Source organism: Perissodus microlepis, chromosome 18 (genome assembly GCF_051167445.1).
Source record: "Perissodus microlepis isolate ML-2025 ecotype Zambia chromosome 18, ASM5116744v1, whole genome shotgun sequence".
In the NCBI taxonomy this organism is placed as follows: domain Eukaryota; kingdom Metazoa; phylum Chordata; class Actinopteri; order Cichliformes; family Cichlidae; genus Perissodus; species Perissodus microlepis.
Window position 1 is genome coordinate 14923897 of NC_140478.1, and position 24918 is coordinate 14948814.

The 24918-nt window shown below is 41.4% G+C and overlaps 4 protein-coding genes across 6 annotated transcripts; 2 read left to right on the forward strand and 2 right to left on the reverse strand.

Annotated features, from left to right (window-relative positions):
* The first annotated feature begins 2766 nt into the window (after nt 1-2766).
* LOC146367563 (cullin-3-like) lies at nt 2767-13457 on the forward strand. Of its 2 annotated transcripts, none has more exons than XM_084911850.1 (16): nt 2767-2785; nt 6850-7047; nt 7176-7289; nt 8235-8395; nt 8530-8644; nt 8734-8962; nt 9078-9223; nt 9355-9531; nt 9643-9813; nt 9966-10073; nt 10846-10970; nt 11066-11162; nt 11301-11435; nt 11562-11748; nt 12137-12282; nt 12389-13457. In XM_084911850.1, exons 2-16 carry the CDS (start codon nt 6850-6852, stop codon nt 12518-12520), a joined length of 2241 nt encoding a protein of 746 aa, XP_084767976.1. In that variant the 5' UTR covers nt 2767-2785; the 3' UTR covers nt 12521-13457. The 2 variants fall into 2 exon arrangements, with proteins under 2 accessions (XP_084767976.1, XP_084767975.1); XM_084911849.1 differs by lacking the exon at nt 2767-2785 and adding an exon at nt 5036-5332.
* Nucleotides 13458-13558: 101 nt separating this feature from the next.
* On the reverse strand, nt 13559-16053 carry dhrs12lb (dehydrogenase/reductase (SDR family) member 12-like b). The gene is made up of 10 exons (XM_084911852.1): nt 15983-16053; nt 15435-15568; nt 15273-15355; nt 15079-15174; nt 14879-14960; nt 14742-14803; nt 14496-14600; nt 14247-14337; nt 13990-14127; nt 13559-13874 (listed from the first exon to the last, which is right to left on the reverse strand). The coding sequence occupies exons 1-10, from the start codon at nt 16036-16038 to the stop codon at nt 13717-13719; spliced, it is 1005 nt and encodes a 334-aa protein (XP_084767978.1). The 5' UTR covers nt 16039-16053; the 3' UTR covers nt 13559-13716.
* A 281-nt stretch (nt 16054-16334) lies between these two features.
* ap1s3b (adaptor related protein complex 1 subunit sigma 3b) lies at nt 16335-20847 on the forward strand. Of its 2 annotated transcripts, XM_084911853.1 has the most exons (6): nt 16335-16537; nt 18060-18238; nt 18331-18439; nt 18598-18735; nt 19877-19938; nt 20117-20847. In XM_084911853.1, exons 1-5 carry the CDS (start codon nt 16535-16537, stop codon nt 19916-19918), a joined length of 471 nt encoding a protein of 156 aa, XP_084767979.1. In that variant the 5' UTR covers nt 16335-16534; the 3' UTR covers nt 19919-19938; nt 20117-20847. The 2 variants fall into 2 exon arrangements, with proteins under 2 accessions (XP_084767979.1, XP_084767981.1); XM_084911855.1 differs by lacking the exon at nt 19877-19938 and having other exon boundaries at nt 20117-20845.
* Nucleotides 20848-21079: 232 nt separating this feature from the next.
* On the reverse strand, nt 21080-24390 carry scg2b (secretogranin II b). The gene is made up of 2 exons (XM_084911851.1): nt 24277-24390; nt 21080-23755 (listed from the first exon to the last, which is right to left on the reverse strand). Exon 2 carries the CDS (start codon nt 23736-23738, stop codon nt 21942-21944), a length of 1797 nt encoding a protein of 598 aa, XP_084767977.1. The 5' UTR covers nt 23739-23755; nt 24277-24390; the 3' UTR covers nt 21080-21941.
* Between the last annotated feature and the right edge of the window lie 528 nt (nt 24391-24918).

A 24918-nucleotide genomic window follows, 5' to 3' on the forward strand; every position in this document is an offset into this window, starting at 1 on the left:
AACTTTTGTATCATCGGTCCACAGACAAATTTTGGGGATCATGAAGATGTTTTTTTGGCAAATGTGAGACGAGTGTTTGTGCTCCTTTTTACTCAGCAGCGTTTTTTCCTTGGAACTCTCCCACGGCTGCCATTTTTGACCAGTCACTTTCTTATTGCTGAACTCTGACCTTAACTGAGGCAAGCAAGGCCTGCAGGTCCTTTAGATGCTGTTGGGATTGTTTGTGAACTCCTGGAGGAGTCGTTGATGCGCTCTTGTAGTAATTTTGGTAGGATGGACACTCCTGGGAAGGATCCCCTGTGTTTTTCTCCATTGGTGGATTATGGCTCTCACTGTGAGTCCCCAGGCCTTAGAAATGGCTTTTTAACCATTTCCAAACTGACAGATGTCAGTGACTTGGTTTCTCAGTTGTTCTTAAATTTCTTTAGATTGTGGCGGATGTGTTTCTTTTTGAAATCTTTTAGCCTACTTCACTCCAGGTAGTTTTGGATAATGCTTTATTCTTAATAAAAAAATCAAAATCATCTTAATCTTAATCAAAATCATGAAAATTGAAAATTTGCATTCTTTGAAATTTACACGGGTTACCTTTGTCTAACTTTATTTGATGGCAGAAAATCAGGAAAGGGAATAATACTTCTTCACAGCATAGAAGTATAGAGGTGAATAGGTTTATTTATTTATTTCCTCAGACATTGAAACAGTGCTCTACGGAAGAGGATTAGGGCCACTGGGGAAAAAAGCGGTAATGTTTTTTTTCTTTTCCAGAATTCTGGGGAAAAAGTAAGAATTCTGACTTTTTTTCTCAGAATTCTGGGAAAAAAAAGATGTTACTGCTTTTTTCCCCAGTGGCCCTAATCCTCTTCCGTAGTGCTCTTATCTCTGTGTTGTTGAATTTCATTTTCTCTTTCAGAAAGCGTCGTCATGACAGTGAGACGATATTCAGTCTTCCAGCTGCGGGTCAATCATCGATATTTGACCATGGGCATCTCAAAGAGTGAAGGAGGGACCGGAAAGAAGCAACACTGACACTGAGCATAGTCAAACCAGCGGCGGAGCCAGACATTTTATACACCCAGAGCTTAGCCCTAAAGGGTGGTATGCATGTGGGATTGGAAGGGGGGCGGGAGGCTGGGGGGTGGAGTTGCTGAACCCCAATTCAACCAGATCCAGAACTGACCCGGAATTAAAACAGGACTACAACAGTTCAAAATCAGGACTACTTCAGGACTTAACCAAGACAGAACCAGAATCAAAACTAGATGATAGTAGCACTGAAAATCATCATAGACCTGCACTACACTGACAACACCTCTTTATTGTGGTAACATGAGACTGTATCTTCGAGGCTTGAGTTTTACAAACCTATCAATGACATTTTCAGGGTCAATATTATTCAAGTATTCCAAAAAGATACACTAGGTACTAGATACATGTTCTAATGAGTTTTGGCAAACAACCATTTGACTACCGTAACATGTCTGTCTCACCTGGCTCTTGTTCCATTTCTCTTCTGTCCTCATTCTCCATCTCCCTCTCTGTTCCTCTCGCTCCCTCTTTGTGCTGACAATCAAGACAAACACCACCATCATCAAATATACAGTTGAAACCAGATATTTACAAACTCTTCAGATATAAACACAATCACTTTTTAAATTGTAAAACATCAAATCAGACTAAATGTTTATTTTTCATGGACTCTACTAACCTATCAGAAGCTTCTTAAGCTCAGAATGGAATCGTCTGGAGTTTTCTTATTATTTAAAGACACAATAAACTTAGTGTATATATACTCCTAAATTTGATGAAAGTGGTAAAAAAAAATAGACAGCTCTCTCTCTCTCTTTATTCTGACATTTAACTAATTTAAAAGATATTTCAATATTTATTTATCTAAAACAAAAAAGTTTACTTGATGTTCAATGTTTTGTTTATTTCCCCTAAGGTGTATGTAAATGTCTGGTTTCAACTGTAAATATACTGAAGTCTATTGAAATTCCTCGTTTGCAAAGAAATATATTGAACAACATACAAAGCATAATATATAAAATAACATTTACCTGAGATTTTACTTTGAAATAAGCCCCTTATGTCCATTGTTGTGTAAATCAGTACATTTACTGAAACCGATTTAGAGTGCTTTATTTAGCCGTGGAGGGTAACAACTGAAAATATGAAATAAACACACGTAAACTAAGACTCTCTAAAAAAAACAAACAGCATTGTTGTTCAGCTTTTCATTTCGCCATTTGTTGATTCACTCGAAGAGCAAGTAACGTAATATATATGGGTCAAGTGATCAGTTTGATATCAATCTTTTGTGATACACCGTCATATTTACATTATTTGTACAGTGCGAATGATTTGCTTTGGTACCTGGTCAAACTTAAGCTCTCCTCTGTCTGCCTGTCTGCACTTTTCCTACAGCAAATTCGCACGCAGCAGCTTCTTCTTCCCCTCGCTCACGTGTGTAAATGCTGTGCTCAGCGAGTGTCCGAGCTCGGATCATACCAAAATTAGGGGGAATTTACGACTGTGCGCTATGTGCTTCGAATATTGTGTGTAGTTTTTGTTTTATACAGTTGTCAGCCAGGCATTTAACTATGAAACAAATTACAGTGTGACCCGGGCTTAAGCCCAGTAAGCCCACCCCCCATGAGTCAAACTACAATATATTTCACAAAATTCCAATATCTATCTCCTAGCAACCTATGTCCTCGTTTACAAATGGCAGTGAGAGATGAATAAAGTGATAAAGTCGACGGTACTATGAAGGATTCAAAAGGTAATCTAATATTTTTTCTATACATTGTGCTTTCTTGTGTTTTACTTTAAGATGAAACGGTTGATAAAATACTTTACTTAAGACTTCACTTATTTATTGTCTAATTATTATTGCCGATGTAACCATCAAGGTATGTAAGACATGAACCGCTAACGGAGCCAAGATGGCTACCGAGGTAGACGCTGTTCTCCGCGGGTTAGCAGGATTTTGCAGTTTTACTTCCCTTTCAGCTTTCGTTTTTTCTCTGAATTACAAGTGAGTTATCCTACTGACTGTTCCTTCAGTACACGTATGCTGTACTTCTAAGTAACGGCTTCATGAACCATATTTCAAAGAACTTTTTCGTGACCCTAGCTTCTTTGCAAAGCGATAGCTCAGATGTTTCCAACAACTCAGGGTAGTAAAAGACCTATGAAACACCTATGAAATGTAAAAGTCTAACGAAAGGAGCAACCGAGGAAATGGAGAGAAATACACCTATAGCTGGCTCAAAAACCACTCCCAAGAATGCCGTGGCTGCCGAACATGACTACAACTGCAGCAAAAGTCCTGAACTGATGCCACTGCCGGATTCGGACCCCGATATTCCGGCCAGACCCGATGGTAAAAAACACAAAAGTGATATAACTCTTGCTGATGTGCAAAACAACATTGCTACTTTAATTAATGAGCGCTCTGGATAATCTGGAGGCTATGGTCAGCAAGAATACTGTTAACATCGAAGCCATGAAGAAGTCTATTGGCTTCATGTTCTTGGAAGTAGAATCTCTGAAGAATGTTACCAAAACAGTTAAAGCTACTTGTAAGAAAAAACAGCAGCAGATTGTCTCAAGTAGAACTAAAAGTCAACGAAGTTGAAAGATACCATCAGAGATGGAACCTCAGGCTCTCAGGTGTCCCTGAGCAAAAGCAAGAAGACGTCTCCAGAAAAGTACTTGACATCTAACTCGGCGATGTTAACATTGCTGCAGATCCTTCACTAGACAGATGGCCACCTAGCTCAAATAACTCTGTCCTGTTGTTTAAATACATTTATGCAAAAAATTTCATTTAATAGACATTTGGAGAATTTAAAAACCCTAAAACCAGACTATTTACATGGAGTAACAAATCCAACTCTTCTAAACCCCGTATTGACTTCTGGTTAGTCTCTGATTACTTAGATAGAAATAATGTTATAGTCAATATAGTGCCAACTCCACTCGCGGACCACAAAGCAGTATCACTTCAAGTCTTTCTCAATCCTAATGCTGCCCAAACTTGTAGGAGCTGCTAATGGAAACTTAATAATTCCCTTCTAAAACATGAAAAAGTGATTGAAGATATTTTGTCATTAATGAAACGTTTCTGGGATAAAGCCCTAACCAGTTATTTCTACTGTCAAAATTTGGAACTCTTCGAATTTGAAGCTGCCTAATATTTAAGAGAGTATGGCTCATCTGCAGCAAAACAAACTCTTTTTAAAACATGCTTCACAGGTGCAGATAGCTATTAACACAATTAATGCCTTTACTTTAGCTTCAGGACTCCACTTAAACATTGGCAAATGTGAACTGCTTGCCCTTAGAAATTGTACCAGTCTATGTATTGCTGACATCCCAGTGAAAGAGTCTGTCACTTACCTTGGTATCATCATTAATAAAAATCAATCCACCAGATTCTCCCATAATTTCACTCCAATTTTGGATAAAACATAAGCTAAATGCTTAGCTGCAGCGGGATTTATCCAGTAAAGGGAGAGTTTTACTCACGAAAGCGGAGGGATTATCTCGTCTAATTTATGCTTGTGTTTTTGTTGTTTCTTTTATCTTTTCTGAGTTCTCTCTTTGTTATGAGGAAATACTGTTTGGTTTCTTTAAGTACCCCACGGACAGGGCAAATGAATTTTAATTGATTAATTTACTGATATTACTGGCTAAATTTCATATACATAAATTGAAATTTTCTAACGCAAAACCATCCTTTCAGTGCTTTTTAAATGAAACCAAACAATATGTTAAAACCATACAACATTCCCAAAATGTAAACGCTGTCAAAACCATAAACTTATGTTCTCTGTTCAATGTTATGTGATTCTTTACTAGACTGTTCTATTCTGTTTTTTACCAAACCCCCTGACACTGTTTTTGTAATTTGTATCTATATTTTGTGCTTTGTCAATAAAGCTTATTCAAAAAAAAAAAAAAAAAAAGAACCGCTAACTTCCAACCTGTGGAATGCACCTGTTAGTGACTTTTCTCCTCTCGCGAGATTTCGGATTGCGCAGTGGAGAACAGCCGTCCGCCATCACTGCATACAAGCTAACACTAGCCAAAACCACTGAGGAGAACGACTGACAACAACACAGCAGACACACAGGGCGACCTAATTCCCACAGGGGAGGTCACCGAGTTTCTCTGTCGCTTTCCGGGCGCTGAAAGCAAATTAGCAGCTGCCTTTCATGTAGTCTTTAAGTCAACTTAGAAAGGATAGTCGTTGCAACTAATCATGTCCAACCTAAAAAGCGGCCCCAAGAAGGACACCAAGATGAGGATACGAGCCTTTCCTGTGAGTACTGAGAACTGTATGAGCTTTGTGAAATGAGCCGAAACTATGAGACGAGTCAGGGGATGACAGGTCTTTATGCTAGTAATTGCCTGCTAACTAGTTGCTCAATCGAAAAAAAAAAAAATGTCACTCAAGCGAAAACTGCTTCAATCTGAGCAGTTACCTTGGGCGTATTACCGAGCAGTTTATTTAATGCTAGCTGGCTTATTGGTTTGTAAATGTCACCGTCATTTGTCATGAGCTTATGTTAGCATTAATTGAAACTTCAGTGAGAAGATGGCTAGCTAAGTAGCGGGCCTGGCCGTGTTAGCTGTCTTGACATTTGCTAAGTCAGTCTGCAGGTATCAGTGCGCTATGGTAACGATAAGCAGGGTTGTTTGTTGCTATTTAGTCACGCTACGCTTTTGCTTCCGCCCGCGGAGGATATCAACACACATTGTCATGCAGAGCTAGCGCAACTTCATCCCAACAAGGTGCTAAAGTAAACATGGTCAAAATAACTTGAACAGGTTATGGTGTTGATGTTGGCCAACCCATCACAGCCACCCCTACCACAAATTCACACTTAGACGTTTGCATATAAGCATCTGATCAAGCCTGATACATTTAGGACAGTTTAGAAAAAGAAAAACCCAAAACAGATGATGAAGAAAAAATAAGAATGATTTTGTCAGTAGTTAGCGAGGTATATTTGGCCAAAAAAGAGAAAAAAAAATGAACTGGTCCATTGTTTAATGAACACACAACCAAGATATAGATGATGATCCTAAACACCTTTTCAAAATGCATAATAGACTCCCTTAAGAGATAAAAGCTTTAACATGCCATTTACAGTCCCAGTAACATGCAACTGTCAGGAAAAAAAGGTATTTATAGAAGGAAAAAAATTGAGAAAACATTTCTAGCAGATTGAACAGCTTGGCTCCACTGAAATCAGGTTAAGATTTCTGCTGAGAGAATTCACATCTACTTCCTACTTACCTACCTCTTTTATAGGTACAGTTGTTTTCAAATGTTATGACTCAGTGGCCTTATTTCTTGATTTAGAGAGTTTAATTGTTTGTCATGAATTAAGAAAAAAAAAAAGTTAATTTTTTTTTTTTTATGAAGCAGAAAGCAGGGTGTTTGGTAACCTGTTAAACAAGCCACCCTTGCTTGTTTTTGGCATAATATTCAGGTTGCTGAAGTAGATGGTACAGTCTGTCTCTTTCGCTCTCTCTTTGGTAGAATATTGGCAGATGCCACAAAAATATGTGACAGACAACAGAATAGTCCAGGCATTACTGCATTGTTTCCTCGTTTCAGAGATGTGGCTTTTAACATTCCTACACTAATTTCCAACAGAAGGGAGAAAAAAGTTATGTCTTTATATTTTTACAAAACAGTTACTGACCATATGCAAAAGACATGAGATACATCAGATAGACCTGCTTTGGAAAGACTAATCCTTTTTCATTGTATCAAAAACAAAAAAGGCATTAATCAAAGTATATGAATTTAATATTTGTCTCTCACAGATGACAATGGATGAGAAATATGTGAACAACATCTGGGACCTTCTAAAGAATGCTATCCAGGAGATTCAGAGGAAAAACAACAGTGGACTGAGCTTTGAGGAGCTGTACAGGAACGCCTACACAATGGTGCTCCACAAACATGGGGAGAAGCTGTACACAGGCCTGAGGGAGGTGGTCACTGAGCACCTCATCAACAAGGTAAAGAAACTTTCATCAGTATTCGAAGTATTTTAGACAATGATGAGAATTGATCTGAAAAGAAGACAATTATTCATAATACCACACCAGATGTTGAGATGACTTTATCTGACTATTTATATCTTCAGGTACGGGAAGATGTCCTAAACTCCTTAAATAATAATTTTCTGCAAACACTGAATCAGGCCTGGAATGACCACCAGACTGCCATGGTCATGATCAGAGACATCCTCATGTACATGGTAGGTATGCATTTGTGTTTTAGTCATACTCCTCATGTAAAAAGTTCTGAAGCTGGACATCAGTAATTGTAAAAGATCTTTAAGATTTCATAGAGCATTTGTAACTTGTTTGGTGTTTTTGCACATGGAAATAATTTTGTGATATTTAAGGGATGGCCATTTGTGTTAACAGTGGACGTAAATGGCTTCTTTCACTCCTCAGATGGTTTGAAAGAGGAGTGAAAGAAGCCATTTACGTCCACTGTGAGCGACCATCTTTAAACAGAGGCGGTGGTTTACGACACCAACTGTCTGACATCTATAATCCAGTTTTGCGATCCCTTCCCAGACGCCTTAACGCCCACTCACATCCTGGGTCATCTGACCTCAGGAAATCACATGATAGGGTGGGGCCAGGTTTCACAATGAGCTCACCCGAAACCCTGGCTGATTGTGACTCACACCCGCTTTCACACCTTGGCTCATGTGATTAGGTAGAGGATCATCAGGGGGTCCGTTGTCCCTCTATGGGGGGAAACTCCCACTGGGTTTAAATCTGGGACTCCACCATTTGACCCTTAGAACTGAAGAAGCTTCTCGGATGAGAGGTGAAACGTCTTCAAGCAACTCAAAGAAGTCCAGACGCTTTTCTTTCCAAGCTCCTTAGAAAACAGTAGGCTAAACAATGGCACCGTCAGTACAGAGACTACACAGCTGTCCTGGAGTTCTTTAGTTCTGTACTGTCCTCTTTCTTTAGCCCAGACAGTGGGGTTTTTTGTTTGTTTTAATCTACTGAAGGCTGACAACCTACCTTATTGGAAGCCACTTCTTACTTTGTAAATTGACATATGCTACTATGTATTTGTATAATCACAGTACGGCAAATCCATCCCTTTTTTGATACCATAGTTTATCATAGTACATATTTTCATAGAAAACGGCATCTTCTGTTCTCATGTCTTCTAGGACAGGGTCTATGTTCAGCAAAACAATGTGGAAAACGTCTACAACCTCGGCCTCATCATATTCAGAGACCAGGTGGTGCGCTACGGCTGCATTCGGGATCACCTACGACAGACTTTACTGGACATGATTGCACGGGAAAGAAAGGGAGAGGTTGTAGACAGGTGTGAAAGAATAGTGCTTCACTTCTTGGTCTTTAGAACACCTTTACTGCAGAACTGAAAGTTTGTTCAAGTACAAAATTGAGTGATGAGCTACTTTTCTGTCCTTATTTCGAATGCTCTACAATTCATTGCAGGGGAGCTATCAGAAATGCCTGCCAGATGCTGATGATTCTAGGCCTGGATGGCAGGTCTGTATACGAGGAGGACTTTGAGGGTCCTTTCTTAGATATGTCAGCAGAATTCTTCCAGGTGAGTCTGTGCTATGCACTTTTTACTCCATCTTTTTGTTGCTATTCTAAATAATTTCTATAACAACACATAATATGTGCTTGTTTCAGATGGAAAGCCAAAAGTTCTTAGCAGAAAACTGTGCCAGTGTCTACATAAAGAAGGTAGAGGCCAGAATCAATGAAGAGATTGAGCGAGTTATGCATTGCCTGGACAAGTCCACAGAGGAACCCATTGTCAAAGTAGTGGAAAGGGAGCTAATTTCAAAACACATGAAGACCATTGTGGAGATGGAGAACTCTGGCTTGGTCCATATGCTTAAGAATGGCAAAACGGAAGGTAAAAGCATTAAATCATTCATGACTTTTCTGTGCACAATTCAGAAATAAAAAAATAAAAAAAACACCAAAGAATTTCCTTTCTCATTGTTTTTTACTTCACGTCTCACTCTCAGACCTGGCATGCATGTACAAGCTGTTTAGTCGTGTGCCAAATGGCCTGAAAACAATGTGCGAGTGTATGAGCTCTTACTTGAGAGAGCAAGGCAAAGCTCTGGTGTCAGAAGAGGGAGAGGGCAAGAACCCAGTTGACTACATTCAGGTATGCCTCTGGTATCTGAAAAAAGTGTAGCATTAGAAGATTTAAATATCAAGTTAATCATGCTTAAAGTACCAAGAGAGACTTGTATCGTGCTGGGTTACATAACTTCTTTGTTACCACCTTTTGAACAGGGTTTGCTAGACCTGAAAACACGATTTGATCGGTTCCTCCTCGAGGCCTTCAACAACGACAGACTCTTCAAACAAACTATAGCTGGAGACTTTGAGTATTTCCTGAACCTCAACTCCCGCTCTCCAGAGTACCTTTCACTCTTTATTGATGACAAGCTCAAGAAGGGAGTCAAAGGGGTGAGTGGCTTCTTCAAAAACCTTAAGTAGATCTGGAAGTCATTTAGAGTTTTCTGTTAGCAGCTGACTTCTGCTTTTTACCTTGTTTCTGCCCTTTTCTTGTTTGAATAGTTGACGGAACAGGAAGTGGAGTCGATTCTTGACAAGGCCATGGTGTTGTTCCGGTTCATGCAGGAGAAGGATGTTTTTGAAAGGTACTACAAGCAGCATTTGGGTCGTCGGCTGCTCAGTAACAAGAGTGTCTCAGACGACTCAGAAAAGAACATGATCTCTAAGCTCAAGGTAAAAACCATTTAAAAAGTAGTCGTTTTGTATATAAATGTATGCACGGGACTTGTCCATTCTCATATCATTTATCTCATGCTTCCTCTCTTCACCTGTCTAAATCTTTGTCAGAGGGTTCACGTCATTTTCTTCGTCTCTTTCTGTTACAGACAGAGTGTGGCTGTCAGTTCACCTCAAAACTGGAAGGGATGTTCAGAGACATGAGCATCTCCAACACTACCATGGATGAGTTCAGGCAACACATACAAACTACATCAGTAAGTCCGTCAGAAAAACAAGGCACACAGAAAAACCCAGCACAGCTGACGAACTCTATGATAGCACAGCAGGATTTAAGATATAGAGCCTCATACACCCATGCATTGCACATTCATACAGCTACACAGCACATCCTTGCATGTTCAACTCAGGCACACACTTTATTTTGATGAAATATGTATCTGTCAGTGCCTTATCTCCACACTTTGTGATGTTTGGTGTCATGTCTCACAATAAAATTAAAAAGCAGAAGTCATTGTTTAGGTTGTTATTTAGAAGTCCTGTTTTAAAGCATGACTAGAGAGCATTAACTCGTGGTCACAAAGCACATTTTAGATTAGAAGTCAAAGTTCTACTCGTGTCCAGAGTGCTGATGTGATCGTCTCTGCCTCACCCCAAAGGAACATTTGAACATATCAAATGCTAATTTACTTTATGAATACAGTAATCTCAGAAAGATAAGTACACTGACCCACATCTTTACTTGGTAGACAATAGTAGACATGCCTTAAACTACACAGTGGAGGCTTTACTGTGTATATGCGCTAGTCAAACGACATGATTGGCTCATAGGGTCATTAATTTGGCTGTTGATTGTCTCTTTTGGGGCCGAAATCTCCCATGGATTTTTTTTTTTCTCCTTTATTCAGGATTTGTTGAGTACCATCTCTCTCTGTCTCGCTCTCTTACTCTGTCTGATACCAGATATTCTGCATTGAAGCTGTAATGGGTGTGTAGTCATGTTATCTGCTTTTCATGTACGTGTTCCAGGCATCTTTAAGTGGTGTGGACCTCACAGTAAGAGTCCTAACTACTGGTTACTGGCCCACACAGTCTGCAACACCTAAATGCACCATCCCCCCTGCTCCCAGACACGCCTTTGAAGTCTTCAGACGGTAATCCTCTTTCTTCATATGTTTTGCAATACAAAGAAGATCTCAGTGTACTTTTCATTTATTTGTTTTTCACCGCCTTTGTTTTTATTTACCAGATTTTACCTAGCTAAGCACAGTGGTAGACAGCTCACATTACAGCATCACATGGGAGGAGCTGACCTAAACGCAACTTTCTATGGAGCTGTTAAAAAGGTAGATTCTGCATTTCAAAACTGCTTTAGTATTGAAATTAAAATGCATCTTATTGTGATTAAATCAGTATCATTGAGGATTTTCATAATCTTTCTGTTAAGCAGCAAAACATGTTTTTTAAACCTTCTCCATGTGTAGGAGGATGGTTCAGAGTTGGGTATGGGAGGTGCCCAGGTGACAGGGTCTAACACCCGCAAGCACATACTACAGGTCTCCACCTTCCAGATGACCATCCTCATGCTCTTCAACAACAGAGAAAAGTGCACTTTTGAGGTGGGAACACACTTTTTATATGGCTGCACTCTACCATTATATGACTTAATGTCTTTATATATGTGTGTTTTCGTACATATTGGTGTCACAGTTTTTCACTTAAAGCCAATTTCTTTTTTTCTACAGGAGATTCAGCAGGAGACAGATATTCCAGAGCGAGAGTTGGTGCGAGCATTACAGTCTTTAGCATGTGGGAAACCCACACAGCGAATTCTCACTAAGGAGCCCAAGTCCAAGGAGATAGAAAATGGACACGTGTTTACAGTCAACGATCAGTTTACCTCGAGACTGCACAGAGTCAAAATTCAGACAGGTGAGCAAAGGCTGTGTGTAATGCACCAGAGCTCGCTGATGTCTTGTGTCATTTCCGGGACCCTTTCTGTCTGTCACGGCTGACACTCCAGGATCTATGGGTCATCACCGCTGTGCTTTTTAAAAATATTATAGTATTGCATATTAGTACTTATATTATCTAATACTGACTGATTCAGTACCACAAGTAGAATACCATACAGCTTTTTAACTCAAAATAAAAACACAATAATTTATTATTTTTTTTATTTTTAATTTAGGGCTATGCATAAGTAAAGGCTTCTGTTCTGAAATACTGTTACATGGTGGCTGTGTAACCATAGCAATCCTTGAAGTGGAGTTAGGACACTTCCTTTCTGTAATACAGTTCCTGTATCCAATTTTTCCAGTTGCTGCTAAACAAGGTGAATCAGACCCTGAAAGGAAAGAGACTCGGCAGAAAGTGGATGACGACAGGAAGCACGAGATTGAGGCAGCCATTGTCCGAATCATGAAGTCGAGGAAGAAGATGCAACACAATGTCCTGGTTGCAGAGGTAAGGAACTCGTCCATTGTACAGAATCCATTTTCTTTTTTCAAATAATTAACAACAATTTTAATGCTGTTACTTTCTGTTCTTCGTTTTTTGTGTGTTTGTTCAGGTCACTCAGCAGCTCCGGGCACGTTTTCTTCCGAGCCCTGTGGTAATCAAAAAGCGGATAGAGGGACTTATAGAAAGAGAATACTTGGCGAGGACACCAGAGGACCGTAAAGTGTACACCTACGTTGCGTAGAAGACGAACTGTGAAGGAGACGAGGAAGAGACTGGACTGGAGGGAGGGGGAGGGGTAGTTGTTTTTCTTTGGACTGTTGTTACGCATGGACTGGAAGTTTCTTTTAGAGACAGACACTGGGAACCCGACTCATCGCCCCTTCCAAAAAAATACAGTAAACACATAAATGGGGAATAAAAATCTTACTACAGGAAAAAAAAGAATCCATCGAAATCTTCTAGATGATTTTTAAATCTGACCAAACTTCCTGTTCCCTGAGAGTTTTAACATGGATGGATCCAGCTTCAAGCTTTTCACTGTTTTACCCTTGTAGAGCTCAAACTTGAAAAGAATCCCTTGGGAAAAATGTGAATGCACCACTTATTTTTTTGGTTCAATACTGTATAAAAATAAAATTATTTAAAAAAAAAAAAAAAAAAAAAAAAGGAAAATGTGGATTCTTACAAAATAACGATTGTGAAATGCTGGAGTTTTTCAAGCAAGCAATTGCAAAAAGTCCACTAATTTACTGGTGTTTGTCAACCAGCTGTGATGGATCAGTATGAAAGGAAGCGGGCTGAGAGAGAGCGTTTACTGCTCTCTGCTGACCATTTGTGGAAATAGCATTTAAATCCACACCCAGACAGTTGAGGATGAAAACATCTAGTTTATCCCACTGCTCTGCAAGAACACAAGTACAGTCTTTTCTCCCAACGGACACAACACTGTCATCTGGTGTTTATATAGAAGAAAGTGTTTCCTTCCCAGCACGCTTGGTCATGGTTCAGTTATCTGAATTGGAGATAATGAGGGGTATTTTTTTCCCCCACATTCCATCTGTTAGGTTGGGTTTTACTGCCGTAATATTGTGCAAATATGTAACATATGCACCTGATTGCTCAATCAGGTGCAGAAAAGCCATTTTGCTATTTCATCAGACATCAACTGCACAACTGAGATTTAAGCACTGTGGACATTTGTGCAAATTTCCAAATATAAAGCATGAGTCAGAAATCTGTTTTTGTAATGTAAATATACAAGACATGAGTGCACATGCAATCAAGTCAGTTATTTCGTCTTTAATCAATATTTTGTGACACTACACAACGCAGTTTCATAAACATGCAACTGTTGTTGTAGACAGGAGGCTTGTTAAGAATCGACGACACCTTTTCCAGTTGCTGGTCATATGGTTATGACGTGGAGAAGCAGACAAACTAGACAAACTGTGGTCTACAAGGTCCAGCGGGATCTGCGTCAGCTTGCAACTGAACAGCTTTGGATAGATTCTCCAATTGAGTCATGAAACTCTGAATCTCCTCAGCCGAACTGTGAGTCCAAGCCAGAGGGAGGTGGGTGGGAACAGGCTTCCGATCTGCAACACATGTAAGCTGTCAGAACTGGTGGCGCCAGACGATGACGATGCTTGAGTTGACCTGAGAAGGTTAACAGATAATATGGTGGAGCCCGTCACATTTCGTGTTGTTTACCTTGAAAGAACTGCCCGCTGCGTGTTCTGGAAGCCACCCTGGACAAAGCCAACCACACGACTGTGTCGGCTCCTTGTTCTACAGTACGCAGCCTGTCCTCCATCATCCGGTGGAACTGAGGCATTGATGTAGAAACGGCTGGAAACAAGGAGAAAATAGATCTAGCTGTTAATTGTATTTGTGGTTTTTGAGAAAGGAGGGAGACTAATTAAGATACCGTTCAAGAAAAACTGCAACTGTTGCTCAAATGAGCGTACCTGGTGTGTCTACCCAGCCTGGATGCATGACAGAAAAGTGAATGACAGGATTGGCTCTGGCCCACTGTTCTGTCAGCACCACCTGCTGTCTCTGAAAAGGAACAACACAATGTGGCCTCTTTACATCTTACGTAAGTCTTCTCCATTACTTTAAATGACCTATAGAACCAGTCAGACATGGTATTGTGCAATGTAAAGCAGATTCAAACCTAATTTTTAAAAACTCTGGACCACACCTTCCTGTCTTACCTTGTTCTGTGCGTAGACCATAACGGCATCAAAGTAGCCCTTCGCTGACTGCAAGTCATTGACCTCGAGTTTCTGTACCAGCATGCCTCCTGAGGACACAGTGATCTAATAGGCGGGAGGGGGAATAAATACATCAGTGTGCTTACAACACCATGACCCACTACAACGTGGACAAGAGTGGCATTATGCTGTCTGCACTATACAGATGAACACTTTGTTTGTGTGCACTTATGCGTGTAATCATACCACTCTTGGATCCCGGCTCTTCTGTAAAAGTGGTATAAGAGTCTGTGTGAGAATATACACCCCTGAAAAAGGAAATTAAAAAAAATTGAAAAATTGTTATGCAAGACAACAGTCTGACCATCAGAAGAAAATCTCACCCATGGTGTTGGTGGCAAAGTTCTTCTCCAGCCCTTCAGCGTTCAGCTCTCTCTTGTGCACCATACACCCTGCATTGTTTATCTGCCAAAGCAGAGAAAAAGTCCAATCACACAACTAAGTCTAAACCATTAACACAGTTAGCTTAGGAAAGAGGATATGAAATCTATTTATTGTAATAAAGAATAAAGGTGATACATGCCAAACCATTCAGTGATGGATACTGCTTCTTGAAGGCCTCTGCAAACTCCCAGACTTTGCGTGACTGGGACATGTCCACAATATGGATGTATACTTCCTAGAATATGAAGATTAGGCATCACTTTGTTTCTCATAAATCAGGGGATTTTTTCATTTATTTTTTTTACTTTCTGTATTCAAAGTCAATATTCTCACCGTGTTCCCAGATTTAGTAACAATGTCTTCTTTGGCCTCTTCTGCTATATCTTTGTTCCTACAAACCATGTGGACCGTGCCACCTGGAGACAAAGCATCAGGTTTTATTTGCTATCATTATGTGGTGATGTTTGACAGATAACACAACCCTCCGGCGTGTACCTTTCTTGGCTATAGCCACGGCTGTTGCTTTTCCAATTCCACTGTTGGCTCCAGTAATCATAAATGACCTCCCCACCACCGACACATCCAGGTCCCGGGGATCAAACTCTTTAGATGCCACCTCGTATCCCTTCCTACGGGCGTGCAGAAAACATGTAATAAAGGTAATGCTACAAGGCGAGGACTGATCATTTCTCAAAAGGCGGCTTGTGATTGACAGCCTGCATTGTTGAAGAGATGATGAGACGATGAGACTGTCATCCTCAAGACACACGAGCTGTCAATAGAACTATTGTAACTGTACATAAAGGGCAGTTTGTGTGATGATTGTGCCACACAGTGATCAGACCTTTGATATGGCTCTGTGGAGCAGCTTTTGGGGTTGAATAAACAACATGAAATGCATGTCACAGGGCAGAAATCTTAATTTTAGTTTTAAAAAAAGAGAGAACAAAACAATACCAAGTAAAAAGATTGATATTTACCAGGCATCTTTTGACAGCATCCCTACACACAGCAGATCAACACCAAAATGATATCCTACTGACCTTGTATATTGCTGGATTCCATTCAAAAACCAGATGGCATTTCGGTACAGAGACATGATTTCAAATGAGGAACAATCCCAAACAAAGTGCATCAAGTTTTCCAGTCCTTGTTCAAGCAGCTGTATGACAGATCATAATCACATGAGGCGGGAGGAGAGGGATGCGCTTGCTGCTCTCTGCCGACTCTGACCGGGAATAACATTTAAACACACACCCTGACAGCAGTCAAGCGACGCCAGTTATCAGTTCATTCATTAACGTGGGTCCCACAGTCACGTGGCAGATTTTTTTGTTTTTTTACAGGGCGCCCCTGGTTGGGCGGATCCCTGGAAATACAAGCCCAGGATAACCAATCCACGGTGGTTGTGAGTACCGATGACGCGTCACTGCCCAGCGGCATTGTGGGCGGAGTTAGCCAAGTTTCACCCTGTACTCACTTCACGGAGGATAGATATGTGTCCATCCGGACAGTTTGACCCTTTGTGAGGGTTAAAGTGCTTAGTTTTTAAATATTTTCACGGTGTTTTGTAGCTCCTCGGTCTGGTGTTGAAAATGGTAAGTTTCTGGCGAATGTGTTTGTTTTGTGCGCTTGACTGTAGGAATAAAATACCCCGACTGTTCACCTGTTGCACCTGCTGTCGCTGACAGGTAGCTAAAGCTAGAAACTGCGCCTCTAACAGCACTTCCTGCTACACTGGGGCAGGTTTGTTTTCCGATTCAGGCCTGATCAGAGTCTACTTGGTTTCCACTTTGAGTTTTTATTGTCTGTATCCTACTTTTAATAAAACTCGGAAGTAAGGTGTGTGCTCTACCAGTCGGTCTATTCTCTAAGAAAACAGGTTTTGTGACTTCTCGTCGAGCGTTGCCCTGCTGGCTGTTTAATGCTTTACATATTAATTTGCCTGTGAGCCCTTAAGGGGTGTACACACCTGTAAATGACCTACAGGTGTGTAGACAAACAATCAAGTCTTCCTGTATCTCTGGTGATTAATGCTTGACTATCACTCTAATAATTATCGTCTAATGTTATTTCCTTCTGTATTGTTCATTTCTAGTAGTGGAAGAACTGGTATGTCTTCATTTTGTTGGCCTGAATGGCTATAATAGAAGAATGTTTCTTCTTTATACAATGTATAACCGTGTATTGTTTTTTTTTTCTCTGTCTTTAGTTAATGGGTTTCTCAGATATTTGAACTCAGCTGCTAATTTGAATGACACATAAACAGGCTGGATCATAAATGTTGTGCAGCACACGCCAATTGTGTCATACTACACATACTTCTTTATGACTGCAGTGGTGTTCACTGGCTTTTAAGTGTGCTCTTTGTTGCACATCAGGGTTTAGGCATTACAGCCTCACTGGTGACCTGAATGGTAGAAAATAATTGACAGACCTCACTACTGAGACAACCCTGTGTTTTTCCTCTCTTTTTTTTCTTGCAAGCAAAAACCTGGTACTCTTAAAGTCGAGTCTGATTTTTGTTTTTGTTTTTTCTTTAAATGAAACCTAAAATCAGGATGATATTTCAGAGGGCCTTGCATGTTCTCGCTTCTGATTGGGAGAAAAATGCTCCATAAAGCCTGAAGACAAAGTAATATTTATTCTTGAAGCCTAACTTTAACAATGAGAGGAAACGGCATGGCAGTGTGGTCCCGACAGAGCGGGGGTGGGGATGAAGGAGACTAATGTCTGTTTTGATATGTACTCAAACCTGACCGGTGCTCGGAAACACGTTATCCAAACATCCAAAAGCTGGACTTGCTGGCTCACTTGAAAACTGCCACTTCTTCAGTTGTCAGTGACCTTCACTATTACTCCCTGTCAAGCCCTTTATTTCCCCCTCGTGTTTGGTCAGTGAAGTTACTCGCTAATGAACCGTGCCAGCAGCACAGCCACTTGTGCAGTCCTGATTGTGACTGTGTGTGTTGGTGTGGGCGTGTGGGCGCAGCGCCGGCTGCTTAATCAAGTTTCTCAGGATTAACTTGATGTGGATTTGTGTTTGTTTGCGTGAGTCATCGTTGCTGCCTCGACACGGGCCAGGATTTCCCCACTGACAATGCCCTCTTGTGTCGTTAGATGCGCTTCATGTTGCTCTTCAGTCGCCAGGGGAAGCTGCGTCTACAGAAGTGGTTCACGTCCATGTCGGAACGTGAGAAGAAGAAGATCATCAGGGACATGACCACCATGGTGCTGGCACGGCAACCCCGCTCCTGCAACTTCATGCAGTGGAAAGACCTAAAGATTGTTTATAAGCGGTAAGATTGCTTCACGTGTTTATTGACACTTCTCCAATAGGTGTTGATCCCCACAATGCCACTGTTAATCATCTGTGTCTGATTCTCCTCAGGTATGCAAGCCTGTATTTCTGTTTGGGAGTAGAGAGCCAGGAAAATGAGCTGCTAGCCCTGGAGATCATTCATCGCTACGTGGAGCTGCTAGACAAATACTTTGGCAATGTATTTCACCTTCTCATATTTGTTATGCAGCTGTAGTCTGAAGTAAAGTGTTGCTAAAAATCAATAACATTGCTGCTCAACTAGGCTGCAAAGATTGGATCTAAGAATATGTTCTGCTCTGTAGTTTCTCTAATTTAATAACTGCGTCATCCTCTCAGGTGTGTGAGCTGGACATTATCTTTAACTTTGAGAAGGCCTATTTTATCCTGGATGAGTTTCTAATGGGAGGCGAGATCCAGGAAACCTCTAAACAGATTGTGAATCGCTCCATTGAAGCCTCAGACATGTTACAGGAGGTGAGATTCACTGATATGCACGCACAAATGCACTTAGTAAAACACTGTGACTTGCACCTGTGGTGTGAGCACGTAACATCTGTTGCATGGCTCAGTGTATAAAGCGAGACACTGCAGGCATAGGCGTGTTTTCTTCATGCACTGGTTGATTTTTGAGATTCTGGCCTATTTGGATTTTTTTTTTAAATTATTATTATTATTATTATTATTATTATTATTATTATTTTGTTCAGACTAATGTAAATAAAATGTCTTAAATATGCATTTTGTCCACTGTGCAAATTAGTGCATGTTTAAGGAGGCAGTGCCTATTTTTTTTTTTTAATTTACTTGCAGCTCTTGGGAAGTTTCACGGTTTATATCTGTTGGTTAATTCTTATTAGTAAAACAGACATTGAAATGCTGTTTTCCTCAGAAATCCCCATTCCAGTAGCACTTGCATACAGCGAACCTTACAGAATCACAGGCTGGAATAAATCTGTATCAGCTCTCTTCAGTGTTCAGTTAAAAAGTTGCAATACCAAAAAAATATACTCAATGTAAGTGCTCAACAGGAGAAGGTTAATGGTGATACATTGTATTTAACAGACTTCACTTGTAGTGTCTCCTTTTAAAGCAATGTTGCCATGTTTTCAAATGTATTCCAAAGTTTGTTTATTTATTTAAATCATGGTTGTGGGGTATTTTGAAAGGTCCAGATACCTGAAATTAGTGCTTACTGTTACTTTAAGCAACACAAGTATTGTGTGAGGCTCTGACATGGGAACGTGATGTGTGTGCGTGCGAAGTAGTCGGTGCATTGTAGAATCCAATCAAATGTGGTGATCCCTGTTGTGCCTTTGTCTTCCTCATAACTAAAAGGCATGTGGATAGTAGTGGCTGCTCCCTCTTTGTTTTATAGGTCTGTGTTTTGCTGTTTTTCTTACCCCTTATGCCTCTCTCTCTCTGTCTGGGTGTTAGCGTGAGACAGATTTTCTTTAAATGTTAGCGTTTGGCTGATGCTTCCTGCTCTCCCTGTAGGCTCGTGGCTCGGTGCGTAGCTGGGTGTGTTGTTCGGTGCTCCTGAGTCAGGCTGATTAACACTTTTTATCTAGAGTGATGCAGTTTAGTCTCCCATTCATTTTGACCATTATCGCTTCAGGATGACATCAGTGAGTGGTATGAGGTGGAGCTGTTTGGATGACCTTGAATATGGACAGAAAGGTTAGATGTTCCGCTTATGTTAGTGCATTGGTGTGCTCAGCACTTTGTAACAGGTGATGTGTAGATGTGTGACTGTGGATATGATTTTGTATTATACTGCACTTTTTGGAGTCTGGGAACCTGATTGTTTTTTTTTTTTTTTCATCCCTTGTGCTATCTTTTCTATTTTTTTCCTTAGACATTGGAGGAGTACATGAGCAAACCTGCATTTTAGCTTGTGGGGGTGGGGGACAAAAGGACATGAACTAACAGCAAAGAAGAAGACGGGAGCAAGATGTGCTATATAGCAGTCACATATGTTTTTGAACCTGAAAATGGAGCAAACTACGATTCTACTGAACATTTTCAGAGGAGAAAAATCTGGCTTTACTTGAATGTCTGCCTAAATCATAGCTGTGTGTATCATGTCTTTTGTGGCGACTCTAATATACATTAACAGTAATGCATTCAAGTGAAAGGAGAGTTTGTATGGGTGCGTTTCTGTGTGCAGGATATCGGTTGGGGTTGGGAGGGGTTTTTGACGTCAATTGCAGTTATTAAATTTGAAGTAATAACAAGATGGTGGGTATTTAAAGGGGAAAAAAAAAATCATGATCAGGAAGTGATGTTCCAATTTCCAAATTTCCTGTATTTATCATGTATTAATATGTCAGAAATTAATGTTTGGAGTCTGTCTGAGAAGTGTCTGATATTTTTTTATTTTTTTGTGCCAATCACTCAGCAACTTACGGAGTTACTTATAGCACATAACTCGTTTTGATATAACACTGATACCAATGATTACCTGCTGTTTTTAATGTGTAAGACATACGTGTGTTTGACTGTTAGTCTTTTAAAAAGGGCACTTGCTATGCTAGTGTGGGTGTGATTGCTTCTTCTTTTTTCTTTTCTTTTTTTTTTTTTTAATGTATACATTTGATGTGCATTTTCTGATGTTACAAATAAAATGTTTTTTGATAAGCAATTTGCTTTGAGTAGTCACTTGTTATCTTGGTGCTGAATGTTTAATTTGAATGAATACTCATGTGTATGTCGCTGTATCCCCGCCATCCCCGCCCCCCCAAAATAATGCACGTGCTGCTTTGGCTTCCTTTTATATGCAACATTTATATTTGTTTAATAAGGCAACACAACTCAGAAAGAAGAAAAATAATACCGCTGATGCTTTATTCATCTGTGATTGATCACACATTGTTGAACATGTACAAAAATGGTTTAAAAATGAGCATACATAGCACAATCACTGGTAGGCCAACAATACAGAGCTTCGCAGTATGAAAGGGGCTGGAAGGCAGGCGACGTTCTGATATTGAGACTTGGAAATAATTATCTGTAATAACAACATTAAATCCACTAACCCTGAATATATCACGAGTCACAACAACACTCGCTCTGAGGCCAGCACACTGCCCTAATGAAAAATTCCTATAATATTCCAATAGTACTCCAAATACGCCGTGTACTTGTGTTTTTAAATTCCCGGTCAGCATCATACTGAATAATTTACATGAATATTCACATATGTAATTGAATAGTTTTGACATGGATGAAAAATAAGCATCTTCACCTTACTCATTTGATTACAGTTGAAAATATAGTGCTGTTTACAAACACATTTAATGTAAACAAACCTTCAACATCACAAATCTTTAATAACTTGGGTTTGGTTGTTAATTTATTCTTTTTTTCTTTTTCTTTATTAACTGGCAATTTGAGATTGGCAAGAGGTTCACATCCTAAGGGAGGAACCTAAAATCTCTTGTATAACTATATATTAATAATAATATAAGGTTCTTGCAGCAAGTAGGGACTATTTTTTTTAATTTATTATTATTTGATTTGTAAGAGTGCTGTAGTTCATTTTCGTTAGGGAGATATTAGTCATACCGGCTATAGTTCATATAATAGAAATTTGTAAACTAGATCACGTCCACCAAACTTTATTTTTCAGACAGTATATATATACTAAATTCATAATTTCGTGCGTCTGGCAGGACATCTGGCTACATCCCGGCCACTGTTTTTTCACGGTGCTCCTCCTCTTCGTTTACGGTTTGAGGGGCCGAGGTTTTAGCCGTTATCTTCTCTTTCCCCTGCATCTCTGTGGGCTTTACGTTCTCCTCTGTGGCCTCCTCGGTTTCCCTCTTGACCAGTGGCCTTTTCTCATTGTCCGCTTGCCCCAAGTAGTCCATTGCGCGCTCGTACAGCTCGTACGGGAACTGCGCCTTCAGCTGCGCCTGGGTGTCCCGCTTGGTGATGGTGTTGGGGTACTCTGTGAGAATTTTTGCCGCCAGGTATGTTGTCACCTCGTCTTCCACGTCACCGCCGTCGTCGTCGTCGTCACCGTCAGCCTCACGCTTCAGGGGCATTTTGTTGAGCTCGGAGAGAAACAGGTTCTCCCTGCGTCCGGAGGGAGGGGGGATTTTAACTGGACCTGAATTTGCAGCAGGGTTGGACGCAGCAGGCATTCTGTCTGAGGGCTGAGAGGTCTTCATGGGTCTCTGCACCACGGGGTACTCGTTACTGATTGTCTCTACCCCGATGATGTCTAAAAAGTCCTCTCTGTCCATATCATCAGGGATAGTCTTGCTTTTCAGCGGCAGTCTGCGGCTGAAGTACCTTATCTTGGGGGTTTGGCCAGCATTCGTGTAACGAGCCGCGGCTTGTGGATCGCGGTGGAGCTTTCGGAGCTCCTCGGTGAGCAGCATATCGATAAGGTCTTGTGGAGGGACGTGCAGCTTCAGGGAAAGCTCCAGCAACTCCTTCACGGTCCGAGGATCCACGATAGAGGGACGGATCAGTCTCTTTTTCTGCTCACCGGTCTTATCCCTCTTCTGCGTCTGGTCACTCATCTCCAGGACTTTCAGCAGGTAGTAATCTACGAGCTTAGTGTCATCATCAGCCTCCTCTTGGTTCTGGCTGGCCCGGCGTTGCATCTCCTCCCTCTCTGATTCCTCCTGGTCACTGAGCGCCCTGTCCATTTCTTCATGGCTCCCATTGACCATCTCCTCCGCCTCTTCCCTCTCCTCCATGGGGACCCACTCCTCGCCTCCGGCCACATCCTCATAGGCCTGGTTTCTCAGGCTGAGTCGGTCCTCTTCTTCCTCCCCGTCGTCCCCGTCTCTCTTCTGCCCACCGATTGTGGGCATCCTCCCGAGCTCATCAAAGATGGACCGCAAATTGGCGAGGCTCTGGGGTGTGTACTGCTCATCCAGGTCCTCGGTGGCCCGCTTGGAAGCGTCAGTATTTTCCTCGTCCTCAAACATCAGTGGGTACTTCTTGTGGGGTCTGGGGAAGTTACCGTAATCTACTGGTGCGCCCTCAGGCATTTCAGTATCTTTGGTGCGGTGCCTGTGAGCTCGGCGGTCATTTCTCGGCGGCGTTGCGGGGCTAAGCTTTGCGTCCTTCCCGGTCTGATCCTGGAGGGACCTGAGCAGAGCTTTCATCAGCTGCTCAGCGGTAATGTCCTGCCTCTGCATGCCCGGGGAAGGCTGGTGATCCCCGGGACCTTCGTCCTGCTGCGAGGCGAGCTGAAGCAGGACCCTGAACTTCTCCACTTCGTCGTAATCCACGGGTTCAGGCTGGCCCCCGTTTCGTTGCTGCTTCAGGTTTTCAATGTACTCCAGGGCTTTCATCATGTCGGCGCTGGGTGGATACGCAGCCGGCTGCCCCTCGCTCTCCCCTCCTCGGAGCCTGTAGTGACGGGGGAGAGACGCAGCCTGCACGGCGCATCCATGAAGGAGGAAGGCGAGCAGGACCACGGCTCCCCCCGCGGGCAACTTGTGGTGAAAATGCAGCATTATAGGCAAATTATTACCTGGAAAACAAGAGAGAGGACAGTGATGGTGAAGCAGCTGGGAGGGGAAAAAGATCATAGATTATTTCCCTCTCTTCGGTTATCTTAACTAAAAGCTTATCAGGAAGCAACGAGCACGATCGTAAACAATTCTGTTTTGATCTGGGGTTTGTGCGCCTATCGGGGAGTTACGCTTCGCAAACTGAACGATGTGTCGGTGTGCGTGTGGAGAAACATTCACATCGCTGGATGAGTCACTCCCCGTCTGGTTATTGACAACGTCTTAAAAAAAAATCAGATTTCCTCCCGTCAGCATCCACATTAACTAAAAAAATCCTCCGTTATTACAACTCACTGTAATCCCCGACTGTAGAAGGATATAGTTTTCTTTCTATTTCATTCGTTCTAACGGAACGTGTCGAAATCTGCGAGAAGCTGTGATTTAAAAAATAGAAAAAAGACTGTCTTTCAATTTTACGCGTCTAGATGTGAATCAGAATTAAAAACTGAATCAAATAAATAAAAAAGAAATCGTGGTTTACCTTTGGCAGTAAAGCTCAGACAGCAGTAAGGGTGTATGACATCTCCTCAGTAGCGGTGCTGTTCTCTTCTGTTTTCAGCACTCGGACAGCTCCCCTGGTTATATGAGGCAACACCTGACCACCGCGTCATCACACAGCACACGCAATAACCGGCCCTAAAAATCCATATAAATGATTCAGGTTTATGATATGGCATACTAATAGCTGCGTTTAAAAATAGCCTTGGACGCTGTCTGTTGCACAGCAGCGCTATGTAGAAGATGCTGACAGGAAGGATGTTTGGAGCTGCTGCTTGGAAAAACAAAATAAATAAAGCCGTTTGTTAGATTCAGCTGTGGAAACAATGAAAATGTTAACTTTGCATGTACAGGAGAGCTGATTTGATTGAAGTGAAACCAACTCTTAGGCGCCAGTTTTATGAGATGTAGAACTAAATGTGCCAACGCCAAATCCCTCTTTGTAACGAGAGGTTCTTAAAAATGCACTTTTGGTCATGAAAAACAACATCGCTGCACGTTCTCAACTTGGCATCGGAAGAGTTAAACCCTCTAGCGATGACTCACAGGCTAAAACCACCGCGGAGTTGCTGTCGCAGTTGAGCAGCCCCCACCAAACCCCTCCTCCTTCTCCTGCTCTCTCTTT